Source organism: Acanthaster planci, linkage group LG15, assembly GCF_054643075.1.
Source record: "Acanthaster planci isolate LZ-2023a linkage group LG15, COTS_SCS, whole genome shotgun sequence".
NCBI classification, from domain to species: Eukaryota; Metazoa; Echinodermata; class Asteroidea; order Valvatida; family Acanthasteridae; genus Acanthaster; species Acanthaster planci.
This window is the reverse complement of record NC_141791.1, coordinates 12,888,518-12,909,144: the sequence shown is the minus strand read 5'-3', so window position 1 is coordinate 12,909,144 and position 20,627 is coordinate 12,888,518. Positions and strand designations below refer to the sequence as shown.

The window sequence follows — 20,627 nt, the reverse complement described above, 5'->3', positions numbered from 1 at the left end:
AAGGGCTCATCAAAATGGTGAATTGGATCAGTCTAAAAGCTCTGTGTGTTCGATATGTGCTCATTGCAATGAAAAATTGCCTCGCCCGTTTAATACACCTTCAGGTGTTGTCACCTGTATGTAGGTCTGTCGTAGGTCCCACCGTCCAAAGTCTTGCTGCATTAAGTCTGCCCGTGCATAATTGTGTGCAGGTGTGATGCGTGATACAAGGGCCCATGTTGAGGTTAAGCGTGGCAGCCATCTCCCCGGGCAGTGCTTCTGTCATTGAGGGTGTGCACAAAAGGTCGGCTCATGTGTATCCCTACAGAACAAAAACACTGACTGACAAGATGGCTGCCGGGCACAACCCCATAGGCCAGGGGTCACATTGTAAGGGTCCACAACAACTTCTTGAAACGTGTTGTTTCTGGTGAAGTCCGTCACATCTGAAGTTCTTGCGTGCTAACAAAATCTGGCCTCTTACAATTCTGAGAATATTGTGTGATGATTGTGTGCGATTGCCAGGTCTTCGAGAGCAACTGCAGGTGTCAGAAGCACATCAAGAATTTCTTCCGGGATGCCCTGATGACAAGATTCATTCGATTCCGACCGTTGCTCTGGAAACGGGCAATCAGCATGCGAGTGGATGTCATCGGACGAGATGGTAAGATTTAATGGCGGTTGACAAGCCACACCCAGATTCCAACGATCTGTGATGACGTATTATTTGGAAAGTGTCTATTAATTGTGACTTGCCATTCGGAATATTAATTTTCAAATGATTAAAGGCTTTCTCCAATGATTAACACCTTCGTGTGATCACTCTTTTCAAAATGTTATTTGAACTATTTCTTGCCGGGTGCTTTTAAAAATTCAGTGCCTACATACGGGCAGTTTTTCAATATCTTTGTTTTTCAAAAATCTTCAAAAATTCTTTTTTTCCTGAACGCCTAAGCCCCATAGAGTGTTTGTCAGGTGGCTACTCTAATCAGACAGACAAAATCTATTGATGCCAGAGTATTGCAGCCAGGCCTGCCGCCTTGTGAAAAGAGCCCAGATTTCGCAGTGTTACTTAAGTTTCTTTTGTTCCCGAAACTGGCACAGTGCGCTACTGGCATCTTTTCAATTTGGGCCAGATTAGCGTGCAGCGGTATTGTATCGCTCTCACTGGAGCGCTTTTGTTCCCGGTGGTAATCCGCTTGCGCTGAATGTCATAAACAGTGGTATTATCTTTCAAACAAAGACGGATTTCCTGCACTATTGACAAATGAAAACATGTTGGCAATTTCCAACAGCTGTGTCTTTTGTTCCGAGTATGGTCTTTTGTTACAAGGCCCAAGCTCTTTTGTCTGATTTCGAACAAAAGATTTATTCGCCTGGGAGCAGCTTGATCGATTGGGCGCTTTATAAATGTCAGTTATTATTATTATTATTATTACAAATCTCCCATCTTTGATATGGTTTTGATGATTAGCACAGAAACGTTGAAAGAAGACGAAAGGGGAAGAATTGATCTGAAAGACAAGTCTTCAAGTTTTACTAAATCACATCTGCTTTGTCTTTTGGGATTGAAACATCACCACTGCCTCATTATTGACTGCAGTTTTACTTGCTTCATCCCAGTTGAAGTTGACGAACCTGACGTGGGGGGAACTGACACTCCCGAGGAGGCAGAGGAAGAGGACATCGCTGTGGTGTTCACTGGCAAACCTTTCACCCGCTGTGGCTACCTGAAGGGGCTGCAGTACCGCCCCTTCAATGGGGAGTCCTTCATGATGGCTGTCCTGCGCAAGACCGACCCCGACAACCCTGACGCCGACAAAACCTTCAAGCTCATTGGAAGTGCCTATGTGACTACGACCGGCAATGACAGGGTGCGATGACCCCTCTGGTTTTTATATCTGATCATGACAACCCTTGTTGGAGATACCTTTGCATCTGTCACTGCATGCATTCCTAGTCCAGTAAACCTGCATTTTCTGAAGGGCTACGCCAAAATGGAAAGCAGAACAACAGAACATAAAAAGGGCTGTCATGCCCCAAACCTCTTCCTCTAACAAAGTCCCAAGCCGCCGGATATTTATGCCAAGATGACCCCAGAAAATTTTTAAATTGGCCACTCAGTTTTGAAGGATAAACTAGAATGCCTGCTACAATAACCTGTTCATTGGATCAGTCATTGCCGCTGTTGGGAAAATTCAAAACTTCTCAGAGTTTAAACAATTTGGGCATGCGTGAGGTTTGGAAGTGTTGGCTTTTTTGACAGGGTAAACTTTACATATTCTAAAATACAGTGCCCTCTGTAGATTCTCACTGTCTTGGAATGTGACAGGCGTCAGAAACAATTATTGGCACATCTATCGGGGGTACAAAAAAAATGCGTTGTCTTTCTTTGGTTCCCGAGTTGTTCCCGATTTTGGAGACGCTCCCGAATGCTAATCAGATGAAAGATTGGTGTAGTAATCCCTTATGGATTTTTTGTCTTGGCTCACAGTTGCAACGCTTTGAGGTCGCAGGAGAAAACGAGCGCATCCCCGTCCGCAGGGGCGACCTCCTGTGCCTGATCTTCCAGAAGCTGGCCATTGGCTACTCCCCGGGCGACAAACCCGCCGCAGATGTTCTGACCACCTCCCTAGGGCTGGATGAGTACAGGGCCATCATGCTGAACAGTGAAATCACCTTCACCAATTCGTTAAGGAGGCGGTACAACGGGGTCAAGCCGATCATTCAAGGTGAGAATGCGGCCCAGTGCTGACGAGCCCAGAAAGAATGCTGAGCTCTACAAATGCCCGCTTAGTTAGGGATCATTAGCCCAAACACTGTGCAGTGCAATCTGTTGCTTGTGTCTTGTTCTCAGCTATTGGCATGAGTTTCTTGCCATATTTCAATTTCTTGAGCCAACGTGACTTGAGACTTGAGGGCTCACCGACACTTTGATATGAAAAGAGCCTTTTGGCCAACTCCATTGCCCTTGCCCCCCCCAAAGATGTATACATACATGTGACCCGTCACAACCAGATGAGCGTAAAGTCACATTCTGCTCTTTTTCTATTTTGAGGGTTTAAACTCGTATTGAAGTGGAGGTCAATGGGGGAGAGGGCTACTGTAATATTTGGAAAGAGAAACCCGTCTTCTATTTAATTACAAATATTTCGCAGGATCATAGATTTAAAAATTTCATTTTCTCAGCAATTTTGCTGATAGCATTAGCCGTGCCTTGTCAGAAATGTTGAAAAATGTTGGGATCAAAGACGCAAAGGCGCCAAAATAATGTCACATTGTTACCTCATACTTTTACTCTGAGTGTTCTAAATGCGTACCATTGGAAAGTTCTCTTTTGCTAAATTCAAATACACCAATATCTCAATTTTTGAAAATTCCAACTTTCAGCTCATTTTGTGGTGATTGGTCACATATTCCACGTACAGTGTATTACGCTTTCTCTGACTTTGCTCAGTTGCATTTATCTGTGAAAGTTGTCAGCAGAGATGATGACTTGTGTTTCTTTCCAGTTTCAAGCAAGTGACTTGTTCATACCAAGCCTAGATTGAATCAGGCGCATTGTATCTGTGACTTGTTTTCCTTCTTTCCTACAGTTGCCACAACCATGACCATTCCACCAGGTAGGAAACCAATCCTTATTGTTGCTGAAAATCTTTTCCCTTCCCATTAAACAGCAGACAATGTGATATGCAGGCCATGCCTTTAAACAATTCTGGTGCTATGGCTGATCTCTATGGCACTGTGATTCTAGAGATCAAAGTTGTAGCCACGAGACAACTGCTCTTTGTCAGGGCTGAAGTCTTGCATGCTGTGGCCACAAGATTCCTACCAGTAAAAGAACTTATTTTAAACGTTGCGTATTTGTAGAACAGCGTACCGCATGCTGTTGACCAAAGCTCCGTATGACAAACTCCCTGAACATTCTTCATGGATTCTGAGATCTGTTTAAGTGACATCATTAATCTGGTGACCTAGAATTCCCCCCCTCAAAAAAAAATGGAAGCTCAGTAAAGAACTCGGTATTGGTTGAGAGAAGAACATTCATGATTAATAATCAACTGCAACTTGAAAACACAAACAACAATTGAGTCTCAAATCCAAACTTAAAGTTGCAGTCTTTATACTCAACGCAACGCAACGTTCTGGTAACGTTAAACAGTTCACGTTTCAGGCAGTCTGACCTTGGGACATCAGCTAGCAGTAGAGTTTCAACAGTCAGCCTTGCACCAGATTTTTCAAACAATGATGAACACATCTGGTGAAAAAAAAAAACGCTCTTCAACTGTTCGTCTTGTTTTGACATCGTATTAGATCGGTGACTTGAGCGTTGTAGCATTGGGTGAAAGATGGCTTCAGATGTGTTACCAGTGCATTCTCCCCATGTATTTGTTCTCCTCATTATCATTTGTGATAGCGAGCATGCTAGCATGCAAATCACTACTTCAAACAGGGGTACGAGAATTTTAGCTTTTTAGCTGATTTCAGCCTTTTTTTGTTAGATATTAACCCTGAGTTTCAGCTTTTCTGCACACCTGGTCTGCACAAAAGTAGCAGAACTTTTTGACATTTTAGCTTTTTTCACGTGAAAGGTAAAGAGTACTTAAGGTCACATGGCAATACGTCGACAGCCTGGAAACTTGCATGCTATGAAAACAACAAAATGTACATTGAGAACAATTTTGGGAACACTCCATTTCTGCGATTACACTGACAGTGATGTCGATGGTCGGCCTTGGCGTGGAGGATGGACAGATCAAGGATGACCAGGTCACTGCCTCCAGCTTCTGCGACTCCCACAGCAAGGCGGTCCGGGCCCGTCTGGGGCTGAAAGACCAACAGGGTATGACCGGCGGGTGGTGTGCTCGGGAAGTGGACCAGAGTGCCTACCTCCAGGTGAGACACTTGGCCCCGGTCAAGTAGCCTATTTATTGCTTTACAGTGTGGAAGATTTGCAGAGGCTTGTAAAGTTCATTTACAAAGAAATCAATTATCAGATCCCAATACAGAAAGAGTCAGTTTTCAGTGACATACAGAGGTATAAAATAAGTTTATTGAGAACCGATTGAGAAAGGTATTATAGTACATTAAGTCATAGTTCCAACGCCTTCGGGTTTGCCACTAAATATCAGTTCTTCAGGTTGGCATTGTTTCATTACAAAGCATCAGGTTTAACACCAAGATTTGAGAAGAATTGATGATCCTGTTTGATTTTTAGTTTGAAAGAGTTGGGTGTTACAGTGTGTTTTTTCTGGGTAGACTCAGTGTGTATGCAAGTTCCGGGTTATGTCAGAAATAACTCTCCACACCCCCCACCGTCGACTCCTCCTAAAGTTGACGGGAAGTTAGAAGTTGTCACTGTCTGTTAACACTACCCAGATTAACTTCAACAAGAAGCGGAAGTGCGGTGGGGTAGTGACCCAGGGCCTCAGCAGCACCACCCGGCTATGGTATGTGCAGAAGTACGTGGTCAGATGCAGCGTCGACCTGGTGACCTGGCAGGACATCACAGACAAGGCTGGCGACACCGTGGTAAGACAGGGAACCGCTCTTGTACTGTTTTGTCTGCAGGCCTTTAACTCACTCCAGCTCTGTGGTGTTCTCCGCACCGTGGCTGTGTGGCTCATTAATCTTTGCAATCTTCTCACAGCTCTACTAGTTTCTTTTTTGACATAACTGTAGCTCATTGCAGATCTGTCACATTCTTTACGCGTAATTTTGTAGTTATGCATTCGTTGTAACTAAATTTATGAAGCAAATGATAGAGTTTCCCTACATATAATATGTTTCATGATTTATGTTCAAAAAGCCGTATCCTCTTTGAGTGATCCCTGTTCACCACTTCCCAGGTTCTATCGTTTTATTGGGGCGTGATCCTTGGCTACATGGGGTGTCAGGTTTAATAGCTTTTGGCTAGCGCCCTCCCCTGAACAGAGATATTGACAAATGGGAAGAGCCACCCACGGAGGGCTGAACAGTTCAATTGGTAGAGGACCAATACGATATTCTGGAGGTCACAGGTTCAAATCTTGCTCCAGTCAATTTCTTTGTTCATCTTTAAAATTGTAACTAAATTTATTTAACAAAAACATCCTCTGAGACAGCCATGGAGATGCCAGCAGCACATAACCTCTATTCTCCCTCGGTTAATTTGCTTTTCAATTTGTTGGAGTTCTGTAACATTCTTTATGCTTTGGTTCTTCATTTCCCAAATACGATCGGCCAATTTACTCATTTTGATCTCAGATGCACAGGATAGAAATGTTGTAGGGATCTGAAGGTTTTTCAGATTCTCATTTTCCTGATACTTGTTGTTTGCCTGCGTGAGTAACACTCTGTGTATTTGAGTTGACTCAGTTCGACTGAATAAACAATGAAAAGTTCCGCATTGAGCAGCTGTACCTCCTCTCTGTCTCAGTCAGCCTGAGATGCCATCCCGGGCCAAGTCATTGGCTCACTTGTAGACCCAACAGTGTTTGTACGTTGCTCAGAGCAGAGATAAAAACGTGTCCTCTTTCTGAATGGTGCAGATGTTCAGCGGCAATTACGACCAGGAGACTGAGGTCTCCAACTACTTTGCCACTATATGGATGTGCAAGGCAATCCGCGTTGTGCCCATGATATGGATGGGCGACTTCCCTGCCATGAGACTTGATGTCTTGGGCTTGCCAGGTAAATCCGCTCCATAATTGACAGTTTGTTTGGAGAGGGCAAAGCTTACACAAACGGAAGATTGGCAACGCAACCTCCGTAGATACAAATGAAAAGACATTTAATGATGAATGTGCATTTAATTCTTAATTTTTGCCGGAGGCAGGATTTGTCTTACTTAGTACCAGTCAGTGTTGGAGTCTAGTCCTCAAATTCGAGTACAGAGTATTCCGAGTACTTCCTGGATTGTGCGCGTACCGCCCAGAGCCAAACGTGCACGCATGTGCATTTGGATGCCACCCACAGGGAAAGCAAAGATCATCCTCACAAGCAGAAAAAATGTCAACTTATAGCATGCTTGTCAAAAAACAAACTCTTGACAAAAAGGAATAGCAGCCAGCGTGTCTACAAAAATGGACGTTGACTTTTTCCCACGATGCACTGTTGGTGAAAAAGGATTCACCCCATAACAGAAGAAAGATTCTTATTGCCGTATCAAGATGCTCCAACAACAGAGAAATCATGCGCGAAAGATGTAATCCCTTTTTCTTTTACAGATGTGTCCAACGTGGAGCAGGAAATAGGCTTCACCTGCATCCACCGCCAGTACCAGGGGTCAGGCGGCTTCACCTTTGTCATGCCAGACAAGAAGTTCCCCTCAGATGGCTTTGTGACCGGCATCCGCTTCATGGCCGTCCGGCGAGGCTCTCTCCGAGTGATCATCTTCCGACCGATCGACCAGGAGGCCAAGAAATACAAGATCGTAGGGCGCAGATACATCAAGATCAAGAAGGCGGATGTAGGTCGCAGCTGAATTCCTTTGAAATGTTTTAGAATATCTGTGAAAGTTCACTGAACTTCTTTCGTTTAAACATATAAAGGTCACACTTGTATTGGTTTTTCTTCCTTGGGGTTTTAGGTGGAAGTGGAAGTCAAGTTTAAACAGCACAAGAAGAGGAGAAAGCAAAAGAAGTGGATCACCGTCAAGAAGGGCGACATGCTCGGCCTGTCCTTCACCCGCTCGGTCCTGTACAAAGGCATCGACAGCAATGACGTCACCGACGTTGTCTACTCCAGGAACGTCCAGATCTCCAACTTCCGCAAGCTGCGGTCTGGCCGGGCCATCACGTTCAGTGCGGTGGCAAAGCGCAGCTACTCCATTGTCGCCCTGTTCAAAGGTAGGCAGGCAGACAGCACATCTCGATCCAGTGTGCCCAGTGTGCTGACAGCCAGTCATCAACGGCAGTCTGGGCGTTACACAGTCATTTTGGGACTGGTGACCTGTTCTTGCTCATGAAATTTTCAGCGTTGTATTTGAGTCAAGTCCTCTCGCAGGTCTTGAACTGGTCTCATCTTAGGACTTGTGGCTGGACATGCCAAAGACCCATGACGGACCGGACTATGCCAGTGCTGAGCCCCCCCGTATCCTATGGCTAGCATCAACACCCTGCAATCCTTGCCTCCAGATTTCTGCTCGCAGTTGATCCCATCACAAGTCCAGTCACATTTTTTTTACAAGACCAGTCAGAAGTAATAAGCGAGATGAACCATGACAGGGGAAGGCCTGAGTCACATTTTCCTGGAAAGCTCCCAACTTGTCTGAAATCTTTAGGACCTGGAGTGGAAAGGCTTGACTGCAACACTGAAATTTGTTTTTCCACATTTTAGTAATTTTTGTGTGTAGGACTTCATAAAATTGAATCGGTCCACCATGAAACGGAGACAGCATATATGCCCCAGCAAATTCATGCTTTGAGACTTAAGTGCACGTAGCTGAAAAACGTCTGAATTGATAATGGTTTGCAAGTTTTTATTGCAGCAATTTTTGCAAGATTTTGAGAACTCTAAATACCTGACTGGTTTTGTGCTAGTTTGGGCAGAATGTTCTCCGTGACTCATATTGCCTGACACTGAACTGTAAATCCACACTTTAAAAAAAAAATGTTTTCACATTGTGCTGTGCTGAGAATTCAAAGAAATAAGAATCTCCAAGCTTGGAAGGACGGACTAGCAATATATATATCTTCATTTTTCAGGGCACATTGTGGAAACTTTAATTTCTTCCCCTGAAAAAAATTATGTAGTATGAAAACTAATCAGTTTTCTCTTTTGTTTTGAAAATTTCAGCCAAGGAACCAAGTTTATGTGTGCCGCCAGGTGAGACCATAATCGTTTACTTTTTACAAGCTCTCGCTGAAGTCTGGAATGAGCTGAAGCAGTGACGCTTCTTCAGGCTGTTTCCTTTTTTCCTGTAATGTGTCACCAGCATTGCCCACGGTGGCCCGAGATTGAGAACTTAAATAGTTTCAGCACCTTCAAATGCTTGAAGAAATCCTGAAGTGTAGGAATGAGAGCTTTGACGCGACTAAGAAGAGGAGTTTGACTTCTCACTCAGGGACGAGATTTCTCAGCTTTTTAGCTGATTTCTGCTTTTTTGGGGTTTTGGATTTCAGCTTTTTTTCCTCACTGGCTGTGTACAAAAGGATAGGAGATTGTCACAGTTCAGCTTCTTATGCCGTTTTTGGCTGTTTTCAGCTATTTTTATCATTGGTCAATCTCATACCTGCTCTCTATTTTTAAGATTTCCAAATTTCTGACCCCCTAGTGTTGATATTTAAGAGAGTTTTATACAATTTTTTGCACAATTTATATTGAAAAAGGTGCAAAATTAGTGTGGTAGATGGTCATCTGTATAGGAACCCATGCCTTGATAGCTACAATCAAAAACCAAGAAAAGTGACAGTGTTTGATTGCTGTCGTTGCTACAACCTCTCTCCTTCGTGTTTTATCTGATTTTTGTTCATCCTGGAATCTAAACCCCACTGAAGTTTGGCTGACTACAGAAACCAACCCTTCTAGGCCGGTCTTTAATTTAGCAAGGCTTGTTGAGATGGCTCGTTCCTTACTGATGTTGACCGTTTGCCTGTTGGTTTCTCTCGTCCCAATCTAGTGGATGCCCAGAACCCCCTGGGCTTGGAGAATGGTCAGTTCCCATCCGACAGCATCACCACCTCCTCCGTCTATGTCAGCAACCAGCCGGACCAGGATTTTGGCCCCAACTCCTGCCGCCTCAACTTAGTGGGTAGCCACAACGGGGCCTGGGTGGCAGCCAAGGATGACGACAAGCCCTGGATCCAGGTGGACGCCGGTTCTGTGTCGGTCTTCACCGGCCTGGTCACCCAGGGCCGTCACGGCCTGCTTAACTGGTGGACCACCAAATACCAAGTTGCCACCTCCCATAACGAGGAAAAGTGGCAGGATGTGCTGGACTGCAATAATCGCCAGGTACTCTCAGTTTAAAATAAATTCATTGGTTTATCTTCAAGCAAACTTCCATTCTCCATTTTGATTGGTTGATCCATGGCAACAAACAGTGTGACATATAACTGTATTGCATGGTTCATATCAAACCCCGTGTAATGCTCTATCCCAACTCCGTGCGTCTCGCTATTCTTATGCGCAATGCAAAATGCACAGCTGCAAAGTTTACTGTGCGTTTGCGCGCATGGGCCCCTTATCTTAAGTGCACGTCAAGTTTACTTGAAGAGAAATTCGTTCTCATGCTCGCGCACGTGGAGCACGGAATAATGTAGGGCGTCTGTGTCCTGTATACCAGGAGGCCTTAAATTATTCCGTGTTCCACTCGCATCCATGTGATAACTTATGTTATCAGGTTTATTTGCATACTATTTATAAGTTGAATAATACAGAAGTTTACAAAACTGAATTGATAAAAGGATGGGAGAGGTCAGACAAATTGCCGAAGCTTGTACTGGGTCTGCCCCCTGAAGGAAAATACACGTAATTTATATAATTCTCAGGAAAAAATAATAATACAGAAGTGTGAAGGTCACCACTTCAGTGTTTGAAATGAAATATAGGTTATAGAGCACTGAAGTGAATATTGTCACACGCGCAACGATGCATGTGAGGGCATTAGCATGAGAATCGGCGCATGAAACCAACGCGCACACACTTCATTTGTTTACACTACACTTCAAAATGACGTTTCTAGTTGGTACTCTACTCTAGGTTTAATGATTAGTAGGTTTATCACAGATTGGTTGATGTGTGGGATTGTAGGTTTGTTGATTGTTGTTGTGGGTAATCGGTTTATTAATACTGACTAGTTAATTGTCAATCATTTTAGAAGTTTGTTGGTTTATTGCTTTGGCTTATTTTCAGTATTGGTTGATCAGAGATAGATTTATTGGTTTTGGGTGTGAAGGTTTATCATTGGTTTATTGACTTACTGGTTGATTGACTTACTCATAGTTTTGGTTGATCAGTGATAGATTTGTTGGTTTTGGGTGTGAAGGTTTATCGTTTATTGTTCATTGGTTTTATTGATTTACTGGTTTATATGTTTACTGGGCAATTATTTTAAAGGTCTTTGTTACTTCGGTGATTAATGGGCATCTCTGTTTAAAGGTTTATTGGTTTTGGGTTTATTGACTAGTCATTTCTTTGTGTACATAAAATGCAGCCATCTATTTCTTGATAATTAACACCGTTTTGTTTTTGAGGTGAAACTCATTTATAGTTAAGTCTTGTTACCAAATTTCATAATTGTCTTTTTCATTTGCCCCGAAAAGGCTGTTTAATTGTCCAATCTGGAAAAAAGTCAGTTTTATGATAACTTGTACAACTCTTGCGATATTTAAAGTGCGATTGTTTTGGTTAACATTTGCCGTGTCACTTTGGCAGACATTTGATGCCAACACTGACAGCGACACCGAAGTAACCAGATTTTTTGGCTCTGCCTATAACGGACAATACCTGCGCATCAACCTTCTGGAATGGGTGGGCCGACCGGCTTTACGCTTTGAAGTTCTTGGAGAATTTGGTACGTTGAATTTTTTTCTCATTGTCTTGATTTGCACAGAGCTTGATCGTGCACATGTTGCCGTGTGATGCGCGAGTTTGCGTGGGCATAAATTGGGGGGGGGGATGGGTGTATATATCCCCCACTTTTTGAGCAAAGGGGGGCGGGCCGTTGAATCGTCCACTCCACTTTTTTGGTGATGAGCACAACAATTAAAGCGGATTGCAAAGAATTTTCAGGAGTTCCCAACCGAAAATATTTGCAATATCACTAAAAGGGAAAAACAATTTTTGAACGCCATAAATATGCCATTCTGATGTAAGATTCTGCATGAATTTGATGCACATTAAAGATGTACATCTTTATCATGAATGTCGCCCCCTATATAGTGTATATGGTGTGGCCCCCCCCACTTTTCAAATATCAATGGCCAGGTAAGTCACCCCCCCCCCTTTCCCCATCCTCCATCCCACCCCCACCCCCCTAATTTCTAGCACAGATTGATGCCGCTGCGCAGCCGCTTCCCATCGGAGTCCATGTACGATTTCCAAGTCACAGCCTAGTGATTCAGACACGGCCTAACTTTCCAGTTGTCTGCCGTAGCCGCCGCCAGTCAGTCTGAGCTTGGTTTTTTTTGGCACAAAACAGATGTTCTTTGAACGGAGTCCTGTCATGCGGCTCCGTTCTTGGCAACTTGGTGTGTTCCGCCGGAGTGAAGCAAGTCCCAACTCTCATTGCTCCCCGACTATTGCCCGTTGTCTAATTGGTTTCTTGATCCTCAACAATTTCCCTTCGAAACTAGTACTCTTAGATTCATTAGGTACTTAGTCCGCTCTATGCACCAGCACTCCCAGCTATGAGAGAAAATGCACTTTTCATTTTTTTTGCTCTGAAGATGTAACGTGTCAACCTTGTACCCTGCAGAAACCGCTGTCACTGAGTACGGCCCGTCGTGCATCGACAGAGAATTCATTGACAACCAGAACTACATCCTGCTTGCAGCTGGAATGTTGTTCCAGAGTAACGGTTACATCACAGGTTTGTTAACAAAAGACCTGTCTTTGAACTCAGTCCTATCTCACATGATATCTCCTACTGTATACTATGCTTTATTTTCTACAATAGACTATGTTTATATCTCATGCAATGTCAATGTACTATGCTATCACTCATACTATGCACATGTACTATGCTATATCTCATACTATATGCTATGCTAATATCACATATACTGTGCTATGTCTGATACCGTGTACTATGCTATCACTCATGCTATATACATGCACTATGCTATATCTCATACTATATGCTATGCTAATATCACATATACTGTGCTATGTCTCATACTGTGTACTTTGCTATACTTCATACTTCTCACATATAACAAGTGAGGTATACTTGCCCAATCATTGGCTGTTTGCCCTTGGAGAATGCTGCCTGTTCCTTTAAACTTCAGACAAGGTAGCAGCACGACAATATTGCTTATAAATGAAGTTATCATAGATTGGGTGACGACAGGATTGAATTCCCCTCTTATGTGATTATAAGGAGAGATGAATAATACAAATTATACATCGTTAGAAAGAGAAATTAATTGGAGAACTCAAAACGGATAAATGATGAGCTTTGTTGTTTTGGCTACTTTCTTTGTATTTCGTGGGAACAGGTCATATATGGGGATCCAGGAAAGGTCACAAGCTTGCCAATTGGGGATACTAATGTATGACGTGATGGGTTTGCCCTCAACTAAATAGAGACTACAGAAGACAGAAATAATATCAATCTATAATCGATAATCAAATTAGAATGTGTCATTTCACAATGATAATCTTTGATCTCTCCGAACCAAGTCTGTATGCTAATGTCGTAAGTTACACGTGTTCACGTTGTGTTATGACCCAGAGGCATCTTGTACTTAACAGTAAAACGGTTATCAGAACAGCAATTCTGAAGATGAAACCTTTTGAGACAATTTTTGAGCATTTCCCCTGCATCCTGACGGGTAACCGTTTTACCTTTTCAGAGTGGAATTTCTTCCCCAAGAATGACCACGCCTTCAAGGCCGGTGTGTGGCGAGTAGACCCCGAAGACCCCACCCGCTACATGCACGTGGGCAGCAGCGACATCCCAGGCCATACGCCCAATGAGCTGGCTACCTACCGGCTGGACAGCCTCGCTCGTATCCCGTTCAGGTTTGTCGGCAAAACTGTTCAAAAGAAATTGATGAAAAAATTGAACTATACTAAAAACAGTGAATTTTTTTTTTCAGTTGCACTTTATTTTTACACTTTTGTCAGTAAAGGAATTAAACAATTCAGAAATAAGGAACAAATTTCAAACAAAGTTTTGTTTTGTAGCAGTTCAACTGGTCAACATTGATCAATGGACAAAGATGTGACAAAATCACTAAGCGGAAATTAAGAGGAATTTTTTATCCTTTCAGACTTAAGTTTGGCTAGCTGACAGTACTGAAAGGTGTGGAGTTCCAAAATATTCCCACGAGGTGTTCAGTATTGTAGTCGAGACCATCACTAAACCAGATACAGGGCCAGTCACAGGCAATGAACAATGACAAAGACCTGCTTTAGGTCTAGATCACTCAAATATCTTGTGACTTGATTTCAGACCGGAGGTCTTGTGATGATGTTGTAGTGGTCGTATGATGGTCTTGTAGTGATCTTGTTATGGTTTCTTGTGATGGTCTCTTGTGACGGTCATATGGTGGTTTTGTGATGGTCTTGTGACGGTCTTATGGTGGTCTTGTGATGGTTGTTATGATGGTCTTGTTGGGTCTTGTGACGGTCTTATGGTGGTCTTGTGATGGTTGTTATAATGGTCTTGTAGGGTTTCGTGACGGTCTTATGGTGGTCATGTGATGGTTGTTATGATGGTCTTGTTGGGTCTTGTGATGGTCTTATGGTGGTCTTGTGATGGTTGTTATGATGGTCTTGTAGGGTCTTGTGACGGTCTTATGGTGGTCTTGTGATGGTTGTTATGATGGTCTTGTAGGGTCTTGTGACAGTCTTATGGTGGTCTTGTGATGGTTGTTATGATGGTCTTGTGATGGTCTTTTAAGGGCTCTCAACCCATGTCAGTCAGTGTCGGTCTCACATCTGCTCACTTCAGGAAAGGCGATGTCATGGGCTGGTCATTCAGCGAACCCGTCATCTGCTATGACGAAGGAGAGGAGAGCGTAGAGCTGCTGTACTCCGGCAACGGAGGCAACCTGGAACCCACCCCAGTCGGCCAGTACAGGAAATTTGTCTCCAGTGGCAAGCAGGCGTACTCCATCGGTGCCTCTGTGTCAAGTAAGTCCGGTTTTCTCATCAAGACTTTACCCAGCCGGGTGACATCAGTTGGATGCTTGGCAGAGCCACATTTGAGTAACTGCAGACCTTCAAAAGAAACCTGCACAATGAAAATTTGAAAAGACGTCTGTCGGTCGGGAGTGGTTGGTAGCAAGGCGACCGTAATGCGTGCATTTCACAGTTGTTTGTGAACCGGCAAAGTTCAGTTCCAACCAAAGCAGCCTCTGTTGCTAATACAATAGTGCCCTCCCTCGGTCCAGCTCAAAGCCCACAGTTCACACATAATCCAACGGTTGGCAGAGCAATGAAGTCGGCTTGAAATGTTTCAGTATTGTTATTTGTTATTATATTTCTTGAGAACTGTCCTTCGTATTGGCAAAAGTGAACACAGATGTGACCCAGGAGCTGTAGTACTTGAACTCAGAAAAATCAAATTTTACTTCTCATTCTTATTTATTGCAGTTTCGAGTGTGGAGAGTGTGCCAGCAAGTAAGTTTTCCCCCGCTGTTTCAATTTTATGTTTTAAAGGGTTTCTCTCTTCGCTTTCATGGAACAGAACTCTACAGAGTGTCCACTGGTTGCCTCTGAATTTAATCAACTTCCACTCGTCAGTTTTGGTAGCATTGCTGTCACAGTGCCTGTCTCGTTTATCCTTAATGGTCTTCTTGCATGCGTCTCTTGTGCAACCTTCCAGTTGCTTGCCGGTACGGGCTGGGCATGGACGACGACCTCATTCCCGACCAGAGCATCCAGACGTCCTCCGTCCTAGGACCGGATTACGGTAACAGCCAATCCCGACTCAACGCCGAGCCGACGGCCACAATGAAGGGCTGCTGGGCACCTGCTCAGAATAACAAAGACCAGTATGTGCAGGTGAGCAAGGGTACCACTTTGTTTGTCCCGGCCTTCTGCAGGATCAACTGGCAGTTTCTTCGGTTTGAGTGAGATGTTCAGTCTGAAGGTAGTAAATGGAATCAAGTACATTTTCAGTTAATTATTGTAAATATCAGGATCGTAGTGGCGATATTAAAACAGTCTTAGAAATAACTAGAAAAGGTCTAGCATTGAAGAGGAACTTTGCAGAGATGGCCTGTACTTCAAATTCATTTTTTTCAATTTAATTTTAGCTTAAAACATTACGTGAAACTTCCATTAGCCAAAACCTCTGAATGCTACTCACCAGTTTCATCCAGACTGGATCGGCAGTTAGTAATTATAAGATAAACAATCACCCTGGCACCCACTTCCCCTAAGGGCAGTGTGACCATTGCCCCGTCAATCACGGCACACTGGCTGCAACCTGCTGAAGGTGTAAAATAACTGTTAAAGAGCATAGGCAAAGATGAACTGTTTTTTATTCAATTTGTCAGGATATATTTGGTTGATTGTAATGATTCTCCTTGACACTCCCCCCCCCATGGGCAGGTTGACTTGGGTAAGCCCACTGTGGTGACAGGGGTGAGCGTGCAAGGCTGCTCCGGAGAGGAGAGATGGGTGACCAAGTTCCGGGTGGAGCTGAGTCTGGATGAGCAGAACTGGAAGGAAGCCCAGAATATGCAAGACGGCAGGGTGAGATCGATCATCGTCACATCCGCCCTCTTCCCACCCTTCCCATTAATTACAAATTGCTGTCGGAGAGAGCATCTCAGTGCCTGAAGTAATCATGGTCGAATGTGTCCAGACAAGAATAGTGATCTATTTGTATGCAAACTCGGCAATGCCTCACTTCTTGTGGGAAGACAGCAAGTTTGAACTAGGAAATCATGGACAGGGTTCCCAAGGTCCTGGAAACTCCTGGCAAATCCTGGACGAAAAAAGTTGTCCTGGAAAGTCATGGAAAATTGTGAGGAAGTGGGATGTCCTAGAAACCTTTGTCGGGGGAGAAAAGTCACAGAAAAGTCACGGACATCAAGAACATGCAAGGATAAGTTTTGATGGGCCGCTTTTGATGTTCCATCGGAATAATGGTAAATTCCCCATAAATTTAGTCCTGGAAAGTTGTGGAATTTGGTTTTCAGATTTCTGTGATAATCCTGACGCCATTCCTGGAAGGAGTGTTCCAGTGGTAACAGCAATATCATTATATATAATATTAAGTGTAAAGTTTGACCAACTCACTTATACAAACCAGATTTTATTCCTGTTGTCGGTACAAATATTGTCAACTTAAAATTCTAAGAACCTCTCAGCACATGCTTAACTTTCCATGAGTTTGCCGCACACTTGCATCGTTAGTCCCTTTCACGTCACTCTGCGCTGATTGCAGGGACTGCGCTGATTGCATGGTTAACCTCAGGTTAGAAATGGCGTGGGACTGCCGTTTTCCAGCTGAAACTAGGAGCGTAGGGCAAAACCAAGCTTGGTACCATTCTCGTAGTGTAAAACTTAAACGTGTGATCCTTGACTTTTTTGCCCTTGCCCGGATGTTTAGGTCTTCTATGGCAACACTGATTCCGACACGGTTGTCCAAGTCTTTTTCAAGCGCGAGTTCAAGGTGCAGTTCATACGGATATTCATTGAAGAGTGGAACAACAACATTGGTCTTCGCTTTGATGTGTTGGGCTGTCTGAGTAAGTACGCTGGTCTGGCTTTCCTCCCGATTTTTTTGGTCCTTTCTGCTGTCAGTGGGCAAGCTTGAACATGAGTGATAAGCAGTCAGTGGGTGAGCCAGTCATTGAGTATATTCCCTCGTACACTTGTCGTTGCAGCCTCGTGCAAAGCGGAGTGGGGCGTCAACCCACTGGTCAGGAAGTGGGAGCACTCCCAGTGTGACAGGACCTTTGTCGTCAACACCCAGCACCCCCTAAATTGCAACAGGTGGGTTGTGCCCGCAGGATTTTTTTTGTTGGGGGGCAAACAACATTTTCCAGGGCGGAAAAATTCAAGGGGGGGAGGGGAAGCACTCATAAGCTAAGAGTCGATGAAAAATCAACAGTGGAAGGAGTGAACGTTTGGGGTTTGTTTAAAGCAGATCAGGGATTTTGTCCCCTTTTCATTTTTTGTTCATTTCATTCCCTTGTTAACCCCCCATGCAACACTTCCCCTCGTGACCCCTGTGCCTCTTGGATGTAAATGTGAGATACTCCTGTCACAGTTTTCTTCCTGGGCCGTTCTCTGCAGCTACATCAAAGGATGGAGGATGGTCCCCAAGAACAAGGCGCCCGTCACCTTCTATGTTCTGAAGCCCATCGACACGGAGAAGGGCAAATTTGGCGTGGTCGGCAAGACCTTTGTGCCGCGTCGCAAGAAGCTGAACAGGGGAGAAGTGTACGAGGTGTGTCTGTGAAGACAGCTCGTCATCGATGCCTTATTCCGCTTTGTCCTACTGTATCACTTGGACTGTGACAAGACTTTGTAGGAAATAAGCCAAGTTCATTGTAATTGGTTAATTGGTTTGGGGATGAAGAATTTTAGGATTTTAAGAATGACTGGATCAGAATTGGATCAAAAGTCCCCCTGATTTGTTGATGTCTTTGCTGTGGCCAATGGGCACCCAAACTCAAGATGCTGGCAACGTTAACAAGACACCACCAAAGTATTATAGGAAGGTCATGGGCCCCCTGGGGCAGACAAAATAGAATTTTTGTTCCAGAATGAAAATCAAATTCTTTATTCATCTGTGAAAAAGTCGGTAGCACTGTTTTTGAAATGCTGGTGCTTTGAATCCCTAAAAGAAAAAAAATCGGCAACTTGTTGGGGGGGGGAGCCCAGTGCTCATCAGTATGCCACTGCAGTACCCAAGAAAAGAAACGTTTTTCCCCCCCGTCCCTTACATTCCCCATCCTGGCAGTGCTACATCTACAGATCTGCAAAAGAAAAAAGTCTTGTTACAGTGCATTTCTCATTTGCGGCCTGTCAGGTTCTGCTGGACAGAAAGGACTGGATTGAGGTGCGCTCGGGCCACATGATTGGCTTCACCTCCAGGGGACGCAGCCCCATCTTCCGTCACAAGAGGGCACACGACAGGGCCGTGCACCTGGTCACCCGCAACAAGCACATCCGGGGCTGCAACCGGCTGGACGTCGGCGACAAGCTGCACATGAAGCATAACAAGAAGCGCTTGGCCTCGTACTCATTCACCGCCATCCTGACCCAGGAAGGTCTGCCAACTGTATAATCCTGTGCCCCACATGCAACTGGTAGCCAGCAGAGTGCCAAAGTGAAAATGGTGCGCTCACAATTATGTGCGTAAAAAGTGTTTGTGCGAGAACCAGTGCTTGAACCAACATGCGCGAATACTCCGTTCATTCACACCACACCTCCCGGTTCCAGCAGCATCACACTTTGGTACTCTATTGAAGGTTTGCATGGCTGCCATCTTGCTGGCCAGTGCTTTTGTTCTGCAGGGTATGCACAAAGGGGGCTTCCCTGTGGAACAATAAAACTGCTCTGCAAGATGGCTTCCACTTAAAGCCCCTACATGCATTGAAATTTCTGTCGTTTATGATGCTTCTCATTGTGAATTGGCATTTCATTGTGAATTTCTAGAAATACAGACCTAGTTTATGGTTATTAAATGGTTTGTCTTGGATGTCACTGAGGTTTTGTCTTCTTGCTTTTGGTTGTTCTTATCAGGTGTTGGAGAAGACAAGGGCACTGTGCCACCCAGTGAGTATGATAAACCATGTCCAAATTACTTGGTTGCGGCTTGAAACGAGACTATGGTAGTTACTGCAGCCACCTCCATGAATATTCAAAGCTACATGTATTCCCAAATAACGCTGAAAACATTTGAAAGGATCTGAAATTTGGATCTCCCAAGAATGCAGTTTTTTTAAGCAAAGAAAAGTTGAAGTGCGTTTTGTGCAACTCTCTTCAGAAAAGGTTTCATGTCACTCAACATGTCTGAAACTAAAATTCCCGAGATGAGATCCGCAGTGATTAGTTTTCTTTTTACAATATAGAGTTATGACTGTTTAGTTTTGTGGCTTGAATCAAGCCTGCCTGTTGCACAGGCTTGTCATTAACCTGATCAAGGGCGGATCTAGAGCCACATTTTTGGGGGCGAAGGGACTGAAAAACTTGGGAAATTTGTTCTCAGTAATTTTATGGTAGCCTTTAAGAAAGGTGAGGCTGATTTTTGTTCAAATTTATCTGAGATTTAGATGCAATGAACATTTCCCATGAAATATATAAACAAGGCAGTTGTATGCGCATTACTACCACTGGTTGGCAAAGTTGCTTAAATCTACGACATAATACAAATCTCCGTGTGCCCATGGCTATGAGCCTATATGTGCCATTTTCTGTACTAGTATAGTTTGACGTGAGTACCAAACTTAAAGACAAGGAATTGTTACTATCCAACCACAGGACGCTGTAAACTTCATTTGGTTTTGAGAGAAGTGTGCTGAAGCATCAGGAAAGTGCTGTAATACGGTGCTGATTGATGCGCAAGGTTATGGGTGCAGCAGTTCCCCTACACTGCTGACACTGTCAACGGCTGCATTTCGAGCCAGTGGTTGTAGCGCACGTGCCCCTGCCTAAATTGCATATTTCACGAGAAAGGTCCATTTTGTTTAGTTTTCGGATGAAATGACGTCACGCAGCATCTCCACGACTGTCTATGTCTCGATGTCTTGCGTGTACGTTACGACTATGGAAACCAGACTTAAAAGATATTCTGCTATCACATTCTGTCGTCAGTCTCCTGTGCTGGAGGGATCGGTATGGAGAACAGGGCCATCCCTGATGATTCCATCACCGTCAGTAGCTCCACGGATGTGCTCAACAACGGAGGGGCGGCGGCCCGCCTGATGGGAGATGCAGCATGGATCGCCGAATCCTTGGATCTCTTACCCTGCATTCAGGTACCGACTCACCAATTCACCATCACCGTTTTCCCCAAAAGCATGGGCAGTTTA

The 20,627-nt window shown here is 44.1% G+C and overlaps 1 protein-coding gene across 1 annotated transcript in view; it reads left to right on the top strand.

The window, feature by feature from the left end:
* Nucleotides 1-20,627, top strand: part of LOC110987964 (uncharacterized) — a 62,204-nt gene that overhangs the window by 21,124 nt on the left and 20,453 nt on the right. The window contains exons 24-47 of the mRNA XM_022251144.2: nt 505-643; nt 1,603-1,853; nt 2,474-2,711; nt 3,576-3,602; nt 4,697-4,875; nt 5,359-5,511; nt 6,510-6,651; nt 7,188-7,429; nt 7,550-7,808; nt 8,758-8,787; nt 9,581-9,915; nt 11,338-11,476; nt 12,380-12,493; nt 13,479-13,647; nt 14,582-14,763; nt 15,226-15,252; nt 15,458-15,636; nt 16,189-16,332; nt 17,195-17,333; nt 17,472-17,580; nt 17,884-18,037; nt 18,623-18,863; nt 19,339-19,371; nt 20,410-20,573. Coding sequence (XP_022106836.2) covers nt 505-643; nt 1,603-1,853; nt 2,474-2,711; nt 3,576-3,602; nt 4,697-4,875; nt 5,359-5,511; nt 6,510-6,651; nt 7,188-7,429; nt 7,550-7,808; nt 8,758-8,787; nt 9,581-9,915; nt 11,338-11,476; nt 12,380-12,493; nt 13,479-13,647; nt 14,582-14,763; nt 15,226-15,252; nt 15,458-15,636; nt 16,189-16,332; nt 17,195-17,333; nt 17,472-17,580; nt 17,884-18,037; nt 18,623-18,863; nt 19,339-19,371; nt 20,410-20,573 — 3,789 coding nt within the window. The remainder of the gene's footprint in view (nt 1-504; nt 644-1,602; nt 1,854-2,473; nt 2,712-3,575; nt 3,603-4,696; nt 4,876-5,358; nt 5,512-6,509; nt 6,652-7,187; nt 7,430-7,549; nt 7,809-8,757; nt 8,788-9,580; nt 9,916-11,337; nt 11,477-12,379; nt 12,494-13,478; nt 13,648-14,581; nt 14,764-15,225; nt 15,253-15,457; nt 15,637-16,188; nt 16,333-17,194; nt 17,334-17,471; nt 17,581-17,883; nt 18,038-18,622; nt 18,864-19,338; nt 19,372-20,409; nt 20,574-20,627) is intronic.